Source organism: Hippocampus comes, unplaced genomic scaffold (genome assembly GCF_001891065.2).
Source record: "Hippocampus comes isolate QL1 unplaced genomic scaffold, H_comes_QL1_v1.1 scaffold132, whole genome shotgun sequence".
In the NCBI taxonomy this organism is placed as follows: Eukaryota; Metazoa; Chordata; class Actinopteri; order Syngnathiformes; family Syngnathidae; genus Hippocampus; species Hippocampus comes.
Genome location: NW_017805467.1, coordinates 3,915,258 through 3,935,063, shown reverse-complemented (window position 1 = coordinate 3,935,063; position 19,806 = coordinate 3,915,258). Strand labels below are relative to the sequence as shown.

Sequence of the window (19,806 nt, the reverse complement as noted above, 5' to 3'; positions counted from 1 at the left end):
TGTGCGATTTCCTTGATTTTCATTTTGAAGTGTACGTGTAATCATCTTTTTATTTTTGCCTGATGAGAATGTGTGCAGCTTTGTTGCTGAACATTCAGTATTACGGAGAAACACGATTCGTATAGGGCAATCATTCTGTCAATGACACGTGGAGATTTCGTCAAGTGCAGCATGGGTGTAACCCACCAGCCGGCACTTGTTGTCAATTCAAATGACCGCCTCTTTTGCAGACATCAAGGAGATGATGTGTTAAAGGTCTCCATCAGCCATCACGCAGAACAGATGCACAACACATAAAAAGCAGTCATGTGGTTCAAATGATCAGCAAGCTTTGATAAGACTGATAACAATTCGGATCATTTGAATCGGGTGTGTTGGAAGAGAGAGACAACTAAAACAGGCAGGGTAGTGGCTCTCGAGGACCGGATTTAGGATCTCCGAGTGTACTTGATTCTGACGGTTGATCAAATGTATAATGATGAATTAAAAGACGACAAAGACAGCGAAGAGGGAACTGGTTGCAAACTTGGACAAAGCGTGAGAAATCTCTAGAGAGCGCTGTGGTCATATCTCTGATCTTGAATATTTGATGATAACCCAGCTGAGTTTCACTGTGATGTAATAAGAGTTGAATTGGAGGAAAACAGATTTGAGTTTTGAGCAGCTCGAGAAGAATTTGGTTTTGTTCAGTATGTCACGCCAACTGTTACAACAAGAGAACAGCCATGTCCGCTGCTTTGCTCAAATTGCTCGTTTATTGGAATCATGTCACTGTCAGTTTGTCAACTTTTGCTTGCAGAGAAGTTGAAATTGAAAAGAAGCCCATATTTCATCCAATATGTGTTTCCAGTAAACTGGCAAGATGGGAAGAATACCTTTGGTCATGTCTATATGATAATGAGATTGCTTTTAGGAAAGTGTGGTTGAAGGCCTGTGAATCATATTTACTGTGGCAAATTTATTTTTTCACTGACAGAAGTTGATGTTTACCATTTGACATGAGGAACACCGATCAAGGTCAGAGTGATGCCAAAACCACAATCCCACCTTCAACGCAAGTTCCTTTTTAAAATGTTGCTGAACAAAGTCCAACCTCATCGACTCTACTTCCGCATTGGAAAATAAATAGACATTTTACATTTGCTTTGCATAAACAATGAACAGTATCAGAACCCTTGACTCATATCGCATCAAGAGTGGGTGGACATAAGGTCAGCTCCCTGCTTGTCTGTCATGTGACTGTGTTGTACAATTGCCATGTGATGCTAGTGTTGTTGAATGACATAAAAATATTTAGCCTCTGCTCTCCGACCTCGTGTTCACGCAAGTCCAGCTGTCCTGACAGACCAGTCATAACTGGGCAACAGGTCACCAAAGGCAGACAAGGCCGCGGTTATGTTTTCATGCACCTTTCTGTTGAAACAGGCCAGCAGATGACCGATGTTCTGAATTATACTCAAGAGAGCGCAGGGGCCAGGGCAACAACACTGTGCTGAAAGAATTTTTAAGGAGTATCGATTTCCTGCGTCGAGGCGATGGCAAACGGCATAATTGGAATGCAGATCATCAGCTTTGCTTGCGTTTGTATGTTTGATACTAGAATCAATCAAAAGGTTGCCTTTTGATTCCAAAAAACAAGGTTTGTTTTAAACATTGCATTGACCAAGTGTACACAGAAAGGTCAAATCCACGAGGCAGATGTGCTTCCCACCCCTGCCTTATCCAGAATGAATGGGTCATTATGTAAGATTTGACACGGAAAACTGTGCCACAGATGTCAAAATAACCTTGGCTAGAAAAGTCACTGGCCTGGTGTCGAAAACACTCAGGTGCTAGTCTTGTGTGTACTACAGTCAAGTGTCATGTAATTAGAGTAGGGGAGCAAGGTTTCAACACCATGTCGTAAAATGTTTTGGGGGCTGTATTGCAGTAACTTGGTACAAAAATAAAATAACAATTGTTTAATTTTCTTTTTATTAGGATGTCAAGCTCTGCTTGGGTCACTGGAGAGATGTTATCAGATAGAGATTTCCACTGAACTCAACCAACATTAGGATAAGCTTTGTTTTCATCTAAGTGACGTACAGCGTTACCTTCTGTGCTTCCTTGTCTTGCAGTGACCGTGTGTGAGCCCAATACCATGTCCGAGGCCGGCGTGCTTCAGCAGCCTCACTCTGTTGCCTTCAGTGACTCTACCTGTAGTTCAGGCACCAATTCAGCAGCCCTTGATCATGTTTTGGATATGGCCAAGTATGTACACCATACACACACCTTGATGAAATGAGTTTTTAGTTCTCAATACATTGACAGTTTTATCCACAAAACCAGATTTGATAGTCATTTTTTGTTGTTCATCTTTAACTTACCGGTAAGTTATCCTTTGTCTTAACCCTTTCCGGGACAGTGGCTACCACACTGGACAGCTATTCAAAAGTTACCTCTCACTGACATGAACTTATCCCAAAAGAAAAACTCTCAAAATCCCGATGCAGTGTAGGTTTTAATAATTCTTGCATGAAAGGGTTGAATCAATGTAGGTATACAGCAGAGCCGGACGGGCATTCTGTCAGCCCGTCACTCACGGACTCCCGTTTCGCTGACAACTGACGGACACAGAGCTGCATCTCGCGTGTGGTTGTTCGCAGGGCTGAATATACACCGGGATTACTTCAAGCGGACTACATTGACAATATGTGGAAACATGTTGCTAGAAACGCCCAGCTTTGACCGATAGTAGATAACATAGCCTGCCAAGTTCACAGTCATTTTATCTCACTAAGTCGGTATTAGCCAGCCTGGCACTTTGAGCATCAGATGCTAGCACAGCATTTTACAGCTTTTGAATGAGATTATATTTGGGGGAAAAAAAAAATCAAATTGCCATGAAAATGAAGTTGGTATGTGTTGTAACGCTTTTGCATTCCATCAAATACACTAAAAATGTAATAACTGTTATTTAAAAAAAAAAAAAAATCACTCATTTAGAATTTCTTGCCGGCACTATGTTCCAAAAAGCTGACACTAAGATGTAAAAGGAACAAGCAAGTCTGTCACAAGCAAGGATGGGGTAACTTCCACAAATTTAAACAACCTGCGTGAGAAAATAGTAGAAACAGATGAAGAACTTTCTTAACATGCGATTGTAAGTCATTCAGATACTGAATATCATCAAACCAGCACGGCCAAAAAACAAAGATTGAACGCCTATGACCTTCTTCCCTGTCAAGCGTTACTGGAAAGAATTTCAAAAATATTTCTGTATGGACTCAGGAACACTTTGGAAAACCTCTGTTCGTTGTTAAAACAGTTTGTTCCATTAGTTTTTCTTTACTCGATATGCAACAAGAGCTCAGGCAGCTAGCTGAGTTTGTTAGCGCAAGTTCAAACTCTACTATGCCATATTTAAGCAACACTCGCAGCCGGTGACTGTGAGCCCGAGCTTACCTGAGAGGATTCTGACTCCAAGTGGATTCGTGAGCTGTGGTCCGCTCAGTCTGAATTTCAGATTGTTTTTGAAGCTCATTGACATGATGTCCTCTGGACTAAATCGGAAAAAGGGTCATTCAGATCGTCATTAGCACAAGCAAGTTCTCCCAGTGATAATGATTGTATTATTACATCGGAGACCTGGGCCTGCTGTGCAACTGAAATTGCATTTCCTGCGTCGAGGCGATGGCAAACGGCATAATTGGAATGCAGATCATCAGCTTTGCTTGCGTTTGTATGTTTGATACTAGAATCAATCAAAAGGTTGCCTTTGTATGCCAAAAAACAAGGTTTGTTTTAAACATTGCATTGACCAAGTGTACACAGAAAGGTCAAATCCACGAGGCAGATGTGCTTCCCACCCCTGCCTTATCCAGAATGAATGGGTCATTATGTAAGATTTGACACGGAAAACTGTGCCACAGATGTCAAAATAACCTTGGCTAGAAAAGTCACTGGCCTGGTGTCGAAAACACTCAGGTGCTAGTCTTGTGTGTACTACAGTCAAGTGTCATGTAATTAGAGTAGGGGAGCAAGGTTTCAACACCATGTCGAAAAATGTTTTGGGGGCTGTATTACAGTAACTTGATACAAAAATAAAATAACAATTGTTTAATTTTCTTTTTATCAGGATGTCAAGCGCTGCTTGGGTCACTGGAGAGATGTTATCAGATAGAGATTTCCACTGAACTCAACCAACATTAGGATAAGCTTTGTTTTCATCTAAGTGACGTACAGCGTTACCTTCTGTGCTTCCTTGTCTTGCAGTGACCGTGTGTGAGCCCAATACCATGTCCGAGGCCGGCGTGCTTCAGCAGCCTCACTCTGTTGCCTTCAGTGACTCTACCTGTAGTTCAGGCACCAATTCAGCAGCCCTTGATCATGTTTTGGATATGGCCAAGTATGTACACCATACACACACCTTGATGAAATGAGTTTTTAGTTCTCAATACATTGACAGTTTTATCCACAAAACCAGATTTGATAGTCATTTTTTGTTGTTCATCTTTAACTTACCGGTAAGTTATCCTTTGTCTTAACCCTTTCCGGGACAGTGGCTACCACACTGGACAGCTATTCAAAAGTTACCTCTCACCGACATGAACTTATCCCATAAGAAAAACTCTCAAAATCCCGATGCAGTGTAGGTTTTAATAATTCTTGCATGAAAGGGTTGAATCAATGTAGGTATACAGCAGAGCCGGACGGGCATTCTGTCAGCCCGTCACTCACGGACTCCCGTTTCGCTGACAACTGACGGACACAGAGCTGCATCTCGCGTGTGGTTGTTCGCAGGGCTGAATATACACCGGGATTACTTCAAGCGGACTACATTGACAATATGTGGAAACATGTTGCTAGAAACGCCCAGCTTTGACCGATAGTAGATAACATAGCCTGCCAAGTTCACAGTCATTTTATCTCACTAAGTCGGTATTAGCCAGCCTGGCACTTTGAGCATCAGATGCTAGCACAGCATTTTACAGCTTTTGAATGAGATTATATTTGGGGGAAAAAAAAAATCAAATTGCCATGAAAATGAAGTTGGTATGTGTTGTAACGCTTTTGCATTCCATCAAATACACTAAAAATGTAATAACTGTTATTAAAAAAAAAAGAAAAAAATCAGTCATTTTCTATTCAAAAGTTACCTCTCACTGACATGAACTTATCCCAAAAGAAAAACTCTCAAAATCCCGATGCAGTGTAGGTTTTAATAATTCTTGCATGAAAGGGTTGAATCAATGTAGGTATACAGCAGAGCCGGACGGGCATTCTGTCAGCCCGTCACTCACGGACTCCCGTTTCGCTGACAACTGACGGACACAGAGCTGCATCTCGCGTGTGGTTGTTCGCAGGGCTGAATATACACCGGGATTACTTCAAGCGGACTACATTGACAATATGTGGAAACATGTTGCCAGTAACGCCCAGCTTTGAGCGATAGTAGATAACATAGCCTGCCAAGTTCACAGTTATTTTATCTGACTAAGTCGGTATTAGCCAGCCTGGCACTTTGAGCATCTGCTAGCACAGCAATTTACAGCTTTTGAATGAGATTATATTTGGGGAAAAAAAAAAAATCAAATTGCCATGAAAATGAAGTTGGTATGTGTTGTTAACGCTTTTGCATTCCATCAAATACACTAAAAATGTAATAACTGTTATTAAAAAAAAAAGAAAAAAATCAGTCATTTTGAATTTCTTGCCGGCACTATGTTCCAAAAAGCTGACACTAAGATGTAAAAGGAACAAGCAAGTCTGTCACAAGCAAGGATGGGGTAACTTCCACAAATTTAAACAACCTGCGTGAGAAAATAGTAGAAACAGATGAAGAACTTTCTTAACATGCGATTGTAAGTCATTCAGATACTGAATATCATCAAACCAGCACGGCCAAAAAACAAAGATTGAACGCCTATGACCTTCTTCCCTGTCAAGCGTTACTGGAAAGAATTTCAAAAATATTTCTGTATGGACTCAGGAACACTTTGGAAAACCTCTGTTCGTTGTTAAAACAGTTTGTTCCATTAGTTTTTCTTTACTCGATATGCAACAAGAGCTCAGGCAGCTAGCTGAGTTTGTTAGCGCAAGTTCAAACTCTACTATGCCATATTTAAGCAACACTCGCAGCCGGTGACTGTGAGCCCGAGCTTACCTGAGAGGATTCTGACTCCAAGTGGATTCGTGAGCTGTGGTCCGCTCAGTCTGAATTTCAGATTGTTTTTGAAGCTCATTGACATGATGTCCTCTGGACTAAATCGGAAAAAGGGTCATTCAGATCGTCATTAGCACAAGCAAGTTCTCCCAGTGATAATGATTGTATTATGATGTGCAATATATATGACATCGGAGACCTGGGCCTGCTGTGCAACTGAAATTGCACACCAACAAAGCTTCAACAATTAGTGTCCACAGTTCCTGAGCTCTTGTTGAGTATTATTAAGAGAAAAAGTCATGTGCCAAAATGCTAAATGCGTGTGCCATAGCTTTTTTTTTCCCCTCCACGTGTTGCAGGCATCAAATTGAAAAAGAGTAAATATTTGCAATTCATTTAAGCAGTTTGACTAGTAATTTTGTTGTTCTGTGTTTGTGCACGGATCAAATTTCTGCTTCTGGTTTTCGTCAAGAATGTGGCGGCTGAATTCGGGACGGCACCCTCCCGTTTGGTAACGTGTTTTTCTTGCTTCTTTGCGTCAGTGAGTCCTCTGAGGAGGAACCTACAGTGGAACGGGAAGAAAAGACAGCTGACCCCAACGCTGTCACCAATAACCTGGAGGGCTGCGATGAACACACCTTGAACACACAAACAGGTGACACAGAACACACACAGTGCTGATAAGAACAATGTTTACATTTGCCCCCCTGCTCCCACACACACACACACACACACCCACACCATTTGAATGTTTGCATGAATGCTATGGCTGTTTCATGGTAACGATAGAGAGTCTACTCAAAACTGGGTGACAGCTTCGTATTGGAGCCACGATGGGGAACTCAGCAGGCAATTGATCTCATTTCCTGAGGATGTGACATCTGCTTCCTGCCCTCAAATTGTCCATTTGGACACCCTTTGCTGGCTTTGTACAAAAGGGGAAAAGTGTTCAGAAACATATTTAGAGTATATCTTTTTACAAAATTTGAGTGCCAATTGCCAATCACGAAGAATAACGTTCACAAGGGGGGTAATATCAATGGGGAGCTGTTGAGGGTAGCAGGGTGAAAAATGAATTTGCCTGTTAGCGCTTCTTCATCCACCGATTAGGAGGGGTGTTAGGCCATAAATTTGCTATCAGTTACTTCCATCGTGCACTGGTGACACGACGGCAATAGTGAACACTGTACACCCTGTTTGCATTTCATTCGGTTTTATTGAGAAGCACGAGATGGATTTGTGGTGTTCCATTTCTAATGTTCTAGGAAGGAAAGCTCGATATACTGACTGATCTTTTTGTCCTGAAAAGAGCAAAGCAACCTCCTCTATCTAGGCTTTGAGTGTGACAAAATGGCAAGTCGCTATAAGTTAATTAAGGTAATGTGAATCAGCATTTACTGTACTACGTGAGTATCTTAAGGAGCTGTTGCTAAGCAATTTAATTCAGTCTTGTCTTTTTTCTGGGTGATCTTTAGTTCTTGAGAGTTCTTTGGGCTCATATACTATCTCCACATCCTCCAGTAAGTGCCCAGCGCCCAGACACTCTGCCAGTGCCAGCAGCAGCATCAAAGTCCAACTTGTGGACAAGTCAACCCGATGGCGAAGTGAAGCTCCGCATGGAGGACCGCGGCCTGGCTGCGGAGACCCCCTTGACAGTCCATCAGCTCTTTACATCAGCTGTGAGGAAGTTTGGCAAGTTTACTGCTGTGAGCTGGAAAGAAGGCGAGCAGAAGAGGAGCTTGAACTACAAGCAATATTATGAGACGTGTCGCGTAGCAGCCAAGAGCTTCCTGAAGGTATGGAATTAGAAATGCCGGCAAATACTGCTTAATCATTGAGCCGGGAGTCACAAAAAGCTCTTTTGGTGATGTATGAAGAAAATTGTTTATTCATGTGGTTTTCCACTTTTCAACCCATGGAACGGTGGCTTTTCTTGGTTTTACTGTGGATAATTTTCAAAGTGGTCTGAACTTTAGATAAATACTGCATTTCAGTGTCTGCCTGTTTATCACAAAGAATTCATTGCTGAGTCCATCATGACATTTTTGCACATTAGTCTCAAACACACCACACAACTATTCAGTCTTGTTTGAAACGAGCATTTTCTTAACGTCATGCGACAGTGGACTTAAACAGTCAAGTTGATGTGGGAAACGCAGCAATGCAGCATGAAGATGTCTGACTGAACCGCAAGCCACACAGTGCGGAAACCTCACTTTCTGTTTAATGCAAGTCACAGTGTGATCTTGATTATTATAAGAACACACCGTGTCACGCGTGCTTCGACAGAAATATTTCTTTGCTCGCCCATGTGTGCTGAAGTCACGTGGCATTGAGCTCATTCGATCTTCTAGGTCAAGTTGCACACTTTGCACATTGTAACCTAAAGCTTTGTTTGAGCAGAGCAGCCCTATTATTGTATTTCATCTGCTTGTTGTTACTGAAAAGCCAGTTGCAGTTCAAACTTGCTATGAGGCACTGTTTTTGTTGACAGGTAAATCATAATAAGACGTGGCAATGGGCCTTATTTTCATTGACAGTTCAAGTCTAATTGCAAAGCCCAGTTTACCGAAACCGTGCCCAAGGTTTTGTGGTATTTTCATAGACATGTTCAGGTCAAAAGGGGTGTTTGTGCCGTTGTGGGAGTTCACAGCTGGCTTGCTTCCTGGTCAGTGGAAGCATCCACCCATCCATCCATTTTCTGATCCGCTTATCCTCACAAGGGTCGCGGGGCCTGCTGGAGCCTATCCCAGTTGTCTTCAGGAACTAGGCGGGGTACACCCAGAACTGGTTGCCAGCCAATCGCAGGACACACAAAGACAACCATCCGCGCTCACACTCACACCTAGGGACAATTTTGAGAGTTTTATTAACCTGCCACACAAGTTTTTGGAATGTGGGAGGAAACTGGAGTACCCGGAGAAAACCCACGCAGGCACCCATGACCTCTACACTGTTGAGTTCGACGCGCTAACCACTGGACCACCGGGGAGCCCCCAGTGGAAGCAGCTCCTCTCATTTCACTCTCAGTTCATTCAAATTCAGCAAAGAACAGGCACACGTTCTAGATGGCAGAAGCATAAATAGACTTGTTGGAGTCCATATAAAAGATGGTCGCGATCAAAGTAGGTCCAAAGATGCCGATTTTTTAATAAATTGATTTCTACAATGATTCAGAGGTATTGTCCCACGCTGCTTTATGAATGAAATCCCACAAGGCCACCACTCACATCTGTGCAACCTGAATATCTCTTCCTGCGCATTAAATATAACAAAATCATGTTAGACCACCTGCGCTGCAAAATAGACCAACCTTTAGCCAGTCGATAATTTAGGCTGTGTCCAAATTCACAAGCTGGGTGTTGCGAGGGTTGTGTTTCGAGGCACGATGTCACTTCCAGCGCGCCTCGACCACATGTGGTGTCCAACTTAGATCAAATTAACAAACATGCCGAAGTCGACCATTGCCCCGGCACGAAAACGCAGAGTGCAGGTGCATCGGAGGCGAGGTTTGTTTAGTTTGGGCGCACGCCCGGACAGACGCACCATGGCCCCAAACGCACTAGACTTGACATGCGCTGGCACGAAAATGAAGTTACGCCCGTTTTTACGACGACCGCACGGGCCCTAAATGTCAATCTCAAGTGCATTATCCATTCAGTATTAATATCTTTCTACAGCTTGGGTTGCAGCGTTACCATGGCGTGGGTATCCTGGGTTTCAACTCTGTTGAGTGGTTCATCGCTGACATTGGAGCCATTTTGGCTGGGTGAGTTGATTGATTGATTGATTGATTTGACCATAGAAACCCAACATGAAAGACACAAAAACAAAATCAAAGATCAATACTTGGTTTAGTCCAGTTTGTATTGCTCAAAGGGAGTAGGAAGAAGTCGAAAAACTTATCTAGTCCTACTCTTTCAGTTGTCCATCATCGTCGTTGCCAGTCTTTGAATGTAACTTAATAGAGAAGAGCTTCAATATCTGACTACATATGTGAAAACTCCATCTTTTCCTCTTTATCTTGCGTGAAGACAATAACTTTTAAAAAAACATGTTCACACGATTACAAACACATTGAGCATTAAGGCGGAACAGAAGCTTCAGATTTTAGTCGCACTTCCTCAAATGGTATTGTGGTGAAACACGAGGAGCTCCATGCCGTCATCCAGAAACCAAAACCCTGCAGCTCAATAACACCACGACTTATTGATTTGGTAAAGGACAGCTTTGGAACAACTGTGCTGGTTACCAAACACCAGATCAACTATTAGTCGCTACTGAAATATCACGGAACACACAGAATGCTTATTCAGAAACTTAAATTACCATACAGTCACGAGTGGGTAGTAAGATGGACCCTATCCTAGATGACTTTAGGCAAGTTGAGCAGTCTACTCACGAAAGTTCACACGGGAGGGCCTGAGCAGTTCCAACTGTGATGCGGATGTGCTCACCACTTTTTTCACCTTACAGTCCCCGATTGCAAATAATTGTAAACAAACAAAGGGTACATTTTCGACCCTTGTGTGTTGCAGTGGCTTCGCTGTGGGCATCTACACAACCAACTCCCCAGAGGCATGCCAGTATGTGGCGGACAACTGCAAGGCCAATATCATTGTGGTGGAGAACCACAAGCAGCTGCAGAAGATTCTTCAGGTCCAAGACAGTTTGCCACACTTGAAAGCCATCGTCCAGTACAAGGGTGCGCTGAAAGAGAAGAGACCAAATCTGTACAGTGTAAGTCAACAAAGATGAATGATATGTGGTGTGTGTGTGTGTGTGTTTGTGTGTGTGTTGAAGCAGCAGTACACTGAGCATTGTCTCTTCATGCAGTGGGCTGAGTTCATGGAACTGGGACGTGACGTTCCCGACGTTACGCTTGATGAGATCATCGCTAGCCAGAAGCCTAATCAGTGCTGCACGCTCATCTACACCTCAGGAACCACCGGCCAGCCCAAGGGTGTCATGCTCAGCCATGACAATGTAAGCACCAGATTCACACACGTGTCCGACGCTGACTCTTTTCAGCAAACCTGAAGAGCTGATCACCTCAGGCTATTTACTTCGGACATTATTTGTACTGATTACAAGTAATTCATTGTCACACAATTGGTATGTTTGGGACAAATTAAGAGAATATGTGTGAAGGAATACAGGAACGAAAAGTACATAAGTAAAATTGTCCCCGTGCACGAGAAATAGAGACAAACCTTACTTTTCAAAGCATGTGTACGCATCGAATTTTGAACACCGAATGCTAAATACTGTACAGTTGAACTCCTTTACAATGAAATCATGTTTGCAGCCAGACATTTTACACAATGGGGGACTTTTCACTATAGCAAATTTTATCTCAGATGTAAACACACTCGCACACAAAAAACGTGCATGTGTACTCTTTATTTTTATTCCAATAGCGCATAAGTATGAGCATACACTTATTTGATTTTGTTTAACATTAACATACATTTGTTTTATATTAATTACTCCACTTTGTTGGTTTAAAAAAATCGTTGCTAAAGCTTTTCTTAACCCCTTGTGAAGAGCCTTGGTGCGCAAAGGTCCGTTTTGTAGCCATTTTATACCAAGCAATGCAACGTTCATGCTGTGTCTGAAACTACTCGTGAAATTTCTAACCAGGTGCTAACAATAACAAATACTTCCTGTACTACTGCGCATGTGTGGTGGTTGCTGTTGCCGCTTCCTAGCTAAGCAGTAGCGGTGGCTGCGGCAGGCTAACGTCCGATTAGACGTTTGCGGTAGGCTTGTTATCGTTGTCGTGAACCTCATTGCGAGGCAAGGGTGGAGAAAAGGATTTCGTATTCCGCAACAGGGGGACATTTCGTTGTTGGGGGAAGCAAAAAAGAGGGAATGGCTTTAATGCAGGAATATTTTTTGACACTAGGGGGTATTTTCGCCCATGTCGGTTTCATCGTAGAGCAGTTTTACTGTACTTTATTTTTCATAGAAGCTGAGTATACTTAATACACTGTCTGTACTGACATATTTAAATGTCTGTATACTAGACAGCACAAGTCGATCAGTGCACTTTTAGGATAGTAGATTACAAGTAATCCATTGCTATTATTCCAGACTTAAAATCTGCATCCTAAACGGAAGATTTGGGTAAACTGTGGCCCTCACATAAATAAAAATGGAAAACCTGTCAAATCATGAACATCCTATTTATAGAGCCTCACTCTTGTATCTTTTGTCTCTGTGCCCCCAGCTGACATGGACTGCGCTCTCCACCGGCAAGCACGTGCGCCTGACAGACGCCACTGAGTCCCAGGAGGTGGTGGTCAGCTATCTCCCCCTCAGCCACATCGCCGCCCAAATGGTGGACATCTGGCTGACCATGAGAGTTGGCGGGGTTACGCACTTTGCCGACCCAGATGCACTTAAGGTGAGCCATGTTTGCGCATGCCTTCCAATGTTACCACCTACCCACTTGCTTGCCGTTTAACCTAAACTTTACTTGCGTAACAAGAATGTGTTTTTTTTCCTTGGAAGGGGTAGCGAAGGCTCTGACGCTGTTTTTAAAATTCCAAGCAATTGAGAGCACTAATGAGCTAATACAGTATAGCCACAGATACGCTGAGCAAAAAATGACTTCTTTGTTTGTAAACAGTATTTTTTTTTTCTCCTTGTGTACATGTTGTGCTGTTATCAGGGCTCGCTGGTGAACACCATGAAGGAAGTGCGGCCCACAGCCTTCATGGGGGTGCCACGTGTCTGGGAGAAGATGCAAGAGAAGATGAAGGCCACCGGAGCAAAATCGTCCACCGTTCGCCGCAAAGTTGCCGCCTGGGCCAAAGACGTGGGTCTGCACACCAATTTGAGCAAGATGAATCAGTATGTACACATCTTTAAGTCTTTATTTTGACTTTGACTGATATGTTTGGAGACTCGAGCGGTTGTTTAATGATGCGTTTCCGTTTGAAGGACCAGAGCTGGGGACCACACACCGTTGAGCTACCAAATAGCCAAGAAACTTGTGTTCAAGAAGGTACGCAAAGCTTTGGGCCTGGACCGCTGCTACAGGTGCTACACGGGTGCTGCCCCCATTACCCGGGACACGCTGGAGTTCTTTCTCAGCCTGGATATTCCGCTGTACGAGCTGTACGGCATGAGCGAGAGCACCGGACCTCACACCATCTCCATCCCAGATGCCTTTCGGATCACAAGGTATTTGGGGTTGGCTTTTGAATCCAACAGTGTCGAACTCTGGATCTGCGGCCTGGATCCGAACCATTGAGTCTTGAGTTTAACACTCAAAAGATTCATCATCACAAATTGAATCAAGTGACCCATTTTTTATTGTTATTTTTCCCTACAGCTGCGGCAAGGAGATCCCGGGGTGCAAGACCAAGTTGCACAAACCAGACACAGAGGGGAATGGCGAAATCTGCTTCTGGGGTCGCCACGTCTTCATGGGTTACCTCGGCATGCCCGAGAAGACTGAGGAAGCTCTGGATTCGGAGGGCTGGCTGCATTCTGGCGACCTGGGCAAACACGACCGCAATGGATTCCTCTTCATCACCGGCCGAATTAAAGGTATGCTTGGAGAATGAGAAACACCTCTGCACCTGTTTGGAACAAATGGACATTGATTGGACAGTGCTCTTTACCGCTTTTAACAGGAGCGCCCGCAATTTAATAATCACGAGCCACAATGTTCATTACACCAACACAATCCAGTGAATTCCAGTACTCAAGCTTTGCCAGAAATTCAGCCTTCACAAGGATTATATTGCCGAGTTTTGATTGACTCTAAAGTTCTTTAAAGTATACCACCACAATAGAACATCTCTCTTGTCAGTGTCAATCAAATGTGACCCCTATCTTCTTTGTCAATGTTTTCATATTTGTACTTGCAGCTATGTGTACCTAAGAAAGCTTCTCTCAACAGTGCTGCTTTTGTTTTAGAGTTAATCATCACAGCAGGGGGCGAGAACATCCCTCCCGTGCCTACCGAAGATGCAGTTAAGGACGCCCTCCCGCTGATAAGCAACGCCATGCTGATAGGAGACAAGAGGAAGTTTCTGTCCATGCTGCTCACCATTAAGGTATGACCAAACACTTTATTATATAAGCTTTAGAGTCAATATGATGTCATCTTAGGGTCACTTAAGAAGCCATGATGAGATCCTGACTGGAGAAGTAAAGTGGACTTTAATTCAAAACGCGGCATTCCATCTCATTTGAGAGTGGTCGTGGGCTGTATTGTGACACTGCCCTCTGGTGGCTGTTTGCAGCAACACATGACACAACCAAGGAATTGAATGTTGGCACGAGGCCCCTCTTTGGATTCTTGGTTTTTGCTTATGAACGTTCCTATTCTTTCCGAGCGAGATGACACAGATGTACGTGGAGGATATGAATTCTAAAAATGCTTAGGAAGTGCTTGGATTCAACCTCAAAGCCACCTTTAGCAAAGGTTACTTTTGACCAACCTTTAAAAAAGGAAAGGTGATGTATTACCCACAAGCCTTGACGGTAGCAATATTTACGGTAACGGGCGACCAGCAAACTTTAGGCTGCAGACTACGTGAATATGCTCTATCGTTTCACGCTAGAGATTGTAGAAAAACAGAACAGCATATATGAACAACAATGCATAAAGAATACAGTCTTAGTAAAGTGGAGTAATCTGTACATCAAAATGTGCCTCAATAATGATGGCAAATGCCATGGGCGTGACATACAAAATTACAGATATTCCAAGGTTTTAAGGCCTCTGTCCTAATCTAATGTTTGTGTTCATTTTTAAAAATGCAAATAGAATCTGTCAATTATTCTTTGAGGAACCTTGTAAATTTTGTTCTTCAGCTAATATTTAATATACAGCTCATATAACTTTTGATGGTGAGAGGGAAGAAATTCCATCTGTTGCACATACAGCACATTTGACAATAAAGTTGTACTTGATACTTGATAATATACAGACTTAAGTCAGCAATACTCGCCGTTGTGCAATGACCTCGGTTAGGAAAAAGCGAGTCAAATTCACTGCGATTGGCTGGCAACCAGTTCAGGGTGCACACCCGGCCTTCTGCCCGAAGACAGCTGGGACGGCACGCCCGCGACACTCATAAGGAAAAGCAGATCTGAAAATGGATGGATGGAGTCAAATTCATTGCAGGCAGTGATGTCCTGTCCGATGTTCCTCAAATCCTTTTTAACATGAAGTGGACAATAGTTATCAAATGTTTTGTTATTTTTTACAATACAGAAATGTTCTTCTTGACAATTGTCTCGACTACCAGTAGTCAAAACATTTTACTATTGAGGCAGCAAAAAAATAAATAAATAAAAAAAGCATCCAGATAAATTAACTAGCTGATAAAATAGCTGAATTGCCTCGCTCTAGTTGTGACTAATAGTGCTAAGAAACAAACATCTAACCCAAGATTTCCCCTCCAGTGCGAGGTTAACGGTGACGGTGCCCCGCTGGACGAGCTTACTCCAGAGGCCGTGGAGATCTGCAAGAAACTGGGCAGTAAGGCCACCCGCGTCTCAGACCTGGCGGGCGGCCGTGATCGAGCTGTCAACGCGGCCATCCAGGAGGGCATCAACCGCGTCAACGAGAGAGCCACCTCCAACGCTCAGCGTGTACAGAAATGGTACATTCTCCAGCAGGATTTTTCCATCGTCGGAGGGGAGCTGGGTAAGTCGTGGCCGCCTCAATGGAAGTGTGTGCACACGCTGTCCTCTATAACATGCACGCTTGCTTGGTTGAAGCCTCTAATTCAGGGCTGGGCAACACCCTTGAGTAGCAAAAAAAAAAGGGTGTGTTTTTGTGTATCTTTTTTTATTGTTGGAGGTCTGGATTATTTACATGTTTGGTCTGTTACAGTGGACCCCCATATACTCGCAGCATTTGCAGATTTTTATTTTTTTTTTAAATAAAACTTTTCATTTGGGGGCAAACTTCATTTTTAATGGAAAAATGCATATTGTAATTATAAGAAGTTTTTTGAAGAATTTTCGGGGGGGTCTCAAATAAAAAGTCTAATGCGTTTCAATGGGTGTCAATTATAAACAGATTTTCACTATTCGTGTGTATAATTTGTATAATTTTTAGTTGTAATATCACAATTCACCACTAGATGGCAGACATGGTTTAGAAGAGCTTATACCGTGTTTTATACTGCCCTATTCCATAATCTGTGTAGGACTTTTGGGGGGAGGGGGGTTTGAATGACATGCAGGAAAAACATATTTAAGAACTGAATTATGTTAACATTTTGGTGTGTTGATTTTTGTGAAAAAAACGCACAAAATGAGTTTTTGTGCTTAATGTCGGTTTGCTGTTCAGCCATTCTTGCATGGTCATTTTTATGAATGAGTCTATTGCACTGGGGGTGGGGGGGGTAACGACAGCATGTGTTTTTTTTTTTGTTTTTTTTTTTGATTTTTCAAACAATTTGTTGTTGAAGGCTGGCTCGTTTATACACACATTGAGCATGAAATATATTAAGGCGCACTGTGCCGTGCCGATTGGGAATTCTGCCAGGATAGACTTCAGCTCACCTGCGACCTTAAAAGAATCGCTGGATATGACGCTCTGTCCCTTTTCCGCAGGTCCCACCATGAAGCTGAAGCGGCCTGTGGTGTCCAAAATGTACAAAGAGCAGATTGAGAACTTTTACAAGGAAGTGACTTCTCCGACGACCCCCGACAACCCGTTAGCCCCCAAATAGAGAAACAAGAGGCTCACTCCGTAGACGAGCTCTTTCCTCCCATTTATCCAGCTACCCATTAACCATTGTTCTCGAGTCATGTTTTTTGATTGCCTTACTTGTGTGGGTAAGAGGAAGCCATTGTAAATGAAATAAGCTTTATGATTGTTCTCAACTATTTATTTGTGTTGCATCCAGATGTGAAGTAACAGCAAAGAAAAGCTTTTTTGTGATGATCATATCATTATAATACTTGAAAAGAAAACAAAGAATCCCCCACCCCCTCGAAAAGAGAAAATATTTAATGTTTGGAAAAAGGTTGCATTAAATAGTCAATTTTTCAGTTTACATGGGTCAGATTATCTTCAGAAGGAGAAACATTTCAAGTGAAATGCCATCTTTTTACTTGTTGTTGTTGTAGTAGACCTTCAAGGATTTGAAGCAAATCCTTCATTCATGGATCAGTTGAAAAAGAAGTATCGCGTTTAAATGGTGTTCAGGTTGCACTCTGTATCTGCTAAAAACATGTCACAAGCCCTGTAGCTAAAGGTTTTTGGCTGATGTGACTCTGCATCGGAGGCTCGGGTGTTTGCACTGGTTCGAGCCTCTGACGTGTGTGTTCGCTTGCTGTGCTCTTACATGGTTGTGTATTGTAAATAGGATTTTGCTTTAAACCTCCATGTTTTTTTTGTTGAACTTGGAAACTACTAGTAGAAGTAAAATGACACCATGTTGGAATACAGTCAACTGGCATTCATATCAGCTGCCTTTAAGTTCTCCATCCAAACCGTCGCCACACTTGCAATTTATACCAAATCTTAGGATGCGGGCAAACTGGCCACGTGCATTTAGTTCTCCCAGAAGACAGTTGAAAACAAAAGTTGATGAAATCCAAAGAGCTGTAACTTAAATGAAGAGAATATTGTAGGACTTTGTAGCACTCTTGTGAATGTTACAACACGGTGGCTTTGGAGGCACTGGGTCATTCAAACCACCTGAAATTCAGGGTTTATGTGGTGTAATTATATCAACCATGTTATGTTGTTTGTATAGGATTGGGGATGTGAGTGAGGTTTCCTCCTGTAAAGTTACATAGGTTGGGCCATCAGAATTTGTTCATCATTTCACACAACTTAATGAAGGAGCCGTGTGTTTGTTGAGCTCTGAGGTTTCCTTGAAACTGGACTCAATTAAAGATATTCTCATGCTCCTGTAAAGTTACATAGGTTGGGCCATCAGAATTTGTTCATCATTTCACACTCTTAATGAAGGAGCAGTGTGTTTGTTGAGCTGTAAAGTTTCCTGGAAACTGGACTCAACTAAAGATATTCTCATTAGCTGTTACCTGTTTAGTGAGTCACTTCAGCAAAGATGAAAAAAGTTCAAACATGTCAATTACCAAATGGGGAATAAAAGTTGTACATCCTAATATCTTGTTTTTGTCTTTGCAGCTTTATGGAGAGAATCTTAACAGTAGCCCATTTTTACTGTAGGATGGATGGATGAAAATGACAGTATTGTCTAAATGTCATTGGTTTTTATCATTCGGAGTTTTTATCACCCAACCTTTTTTTTGCCCCACGCAGCGGTTTAATGTCAGACAATAATTTCAGGGACCGGCCTTAAAAGGCCGGATAAATACAACAAAATAATATATAAATGACCTGTAGGAAAACGGTAGTCTTTTCTAAACATAATAATAAACACGAATCATGACACGAGGAACGTCCTATCTGCCTATCTGGCCGCAACACCCTTTGGTCACTATGGTAACATTTAAACGTGCCTTTAAAGCCGGATAAATACAACAAAATAATACATGACCTGCATGAAAACTGTGGTCTTTTCTAAACATAATAAACACGAGGAACGTCCTATCTGGCTGCGACACCTTTTGGTCGCTATTTAAACGTGCCTTCAAAATAAGATACATCGCAAATAGAAAGTGCGTGCAAATATACGACTCACCATTGCCACATATTATGTAGAGTGAGCTTGGCACGTGGGAATTTCCTATTGAGCTAAATCCGTATTTTAAGTCGGACTCTTGATACTCTCTATTAAGTCTTTTTCCTGAAAGTCGTAGGCTCCTCTTCTGTCTCCTGGCTGGGCCTTTTTCCCTTCCCAAAGACGTTTGTTTTTTAACTCAGTTTGCTAGCTCCTGGTTTCATTTTAGAGGTAACCTATCAATAATATCCAGCTGCAGACTCGGAGGAGGTAGATTTAGGCTATGGTAGACATACGCCGGAAGTGGCTGTGGTAAGTTTAGGTCAATGGATTTTCAAAATAAAGTCCCTAAGTGGCTGTGGTAAGTTTGAGATGGTAGGTTTGAGATAGAATTAATTTGTTTGGGATGGTAGGTTTGAGATAGAATTATTTTGTTTGGGATGGTAGGTTTGAGATAGAATTACTTTGAATAGAATTTTAATTGAATAGAATTACAAAACACCTGGCTTCTGTATCCCCGCCAAAACGTATACCTATATTCCCTAAATGATCCATGTCCATTTAATATAATACAATAATTACTTTGACTTATTTGTATTTTGACGAGTAGAGTCAATAATTCATAAGGTTTTAATATAATACAAAAATTACACAACACCTGGCTTTTTATGCATTATAATAAATATAAAATAAAACCAGATTCTGTATCCCCACCAAAATGTATACCTATATTCCCTAAATGATCCATGTCCATTTCTAAAGCACTGTAGGCAAATAAAACACAAAAAATATTTTTGAAAAAGCACTTTATTGCTCACTCATTCACTTCCCTTGTTGTCGCAACTCCTTTTCGATCCTCTGCTCAAATTGGTCTCTTTCACTGAAATAAGGTTGTAAAACATGAAATGCAACAGAAACTGAAATGTTTTGAAATGTGTTATTTGGGACATGAGAAAGGGAGTAAGGATTTAATTGCATTTTAGTTGAAAGAGAATTAGATGGTTTACTCTTACCTTGTGTGTAACG

At 42.1% G+C, this 19,806-nt stretch overlaps 1 protein-coding gene across 2 annotated transcripts; it reads left to right on the top strand.

The window, feature by feature from the left end:
- The first annotated feature begins 2,090 nt into the window (after window positions 1–2,090).
- acsbg2 (acyl-CoA synthetase bubblegum family member 2) lies at window positions 2,091–18,007 on the top strand. 2 transcript variants are annotated; one of them, XM_019875433.1, is made up of 13 exons: window positions 2,091–2,250; window positions 6,688–6,800; window positions 7,667–7,941; window positions 9,826–9,914; window positions 10,684–10,885; window positions 10,982–11,131; window positions 12,378–12,554; window positions 12,822–13,003; window positions 13,094–13,336; window positions 13,488–13,705; window positions 14,078–14,217; window positions 15,575–15,818; window positions 16,736–18,007. In XM_019875433.1, exons 1-13 carry the CDS (start codon window positions 2,141–2,143, stop codon window positions 16,852–16,854), a joined length of 2,262 nt encoding a protein of 753 aa, XP_019730992.1. In that variant the 5' UTR covers window positions 2,091–2,140; the 3' UTR covers window positions 16,855–18,007. The 2 variants fall into 2 exon arrangements, with proteins under 2 accessions (XP_019730992.1, XP_019730991.1); XM_019875432.1 differs by lacking the exon at window positions 2,091–2,250 and adding an exon at window positions 4,229–4,387.
- The last annotated feature ends 1,799 nt before the right edge of the window (window positions 18,008–19,806 follow it).

Coding starts and splice junctions, on each gene's coding strand:
- acsbg2 (XM_019875433.1), top strand. CDS start 2,141: ATGTCCGAGGCCGGCGTGCTTCAGCAGCCTCACTCTGTTGCCTTCAGT. Junction 2,251..6,687: donor CATGTTTTGGATATGGCCAA/GTATGTACACCA, acceptor TCTTTGCGTCAG/TGAGTCCTCTGAGGAGGAAC. Junction 12,555..12,821: donor CCGACCCAGATGCACTTAAG/GTGAGCCATGTT, acceptor TGCTGTTATCAG/GGCTCGCTGGTGAACACCAT.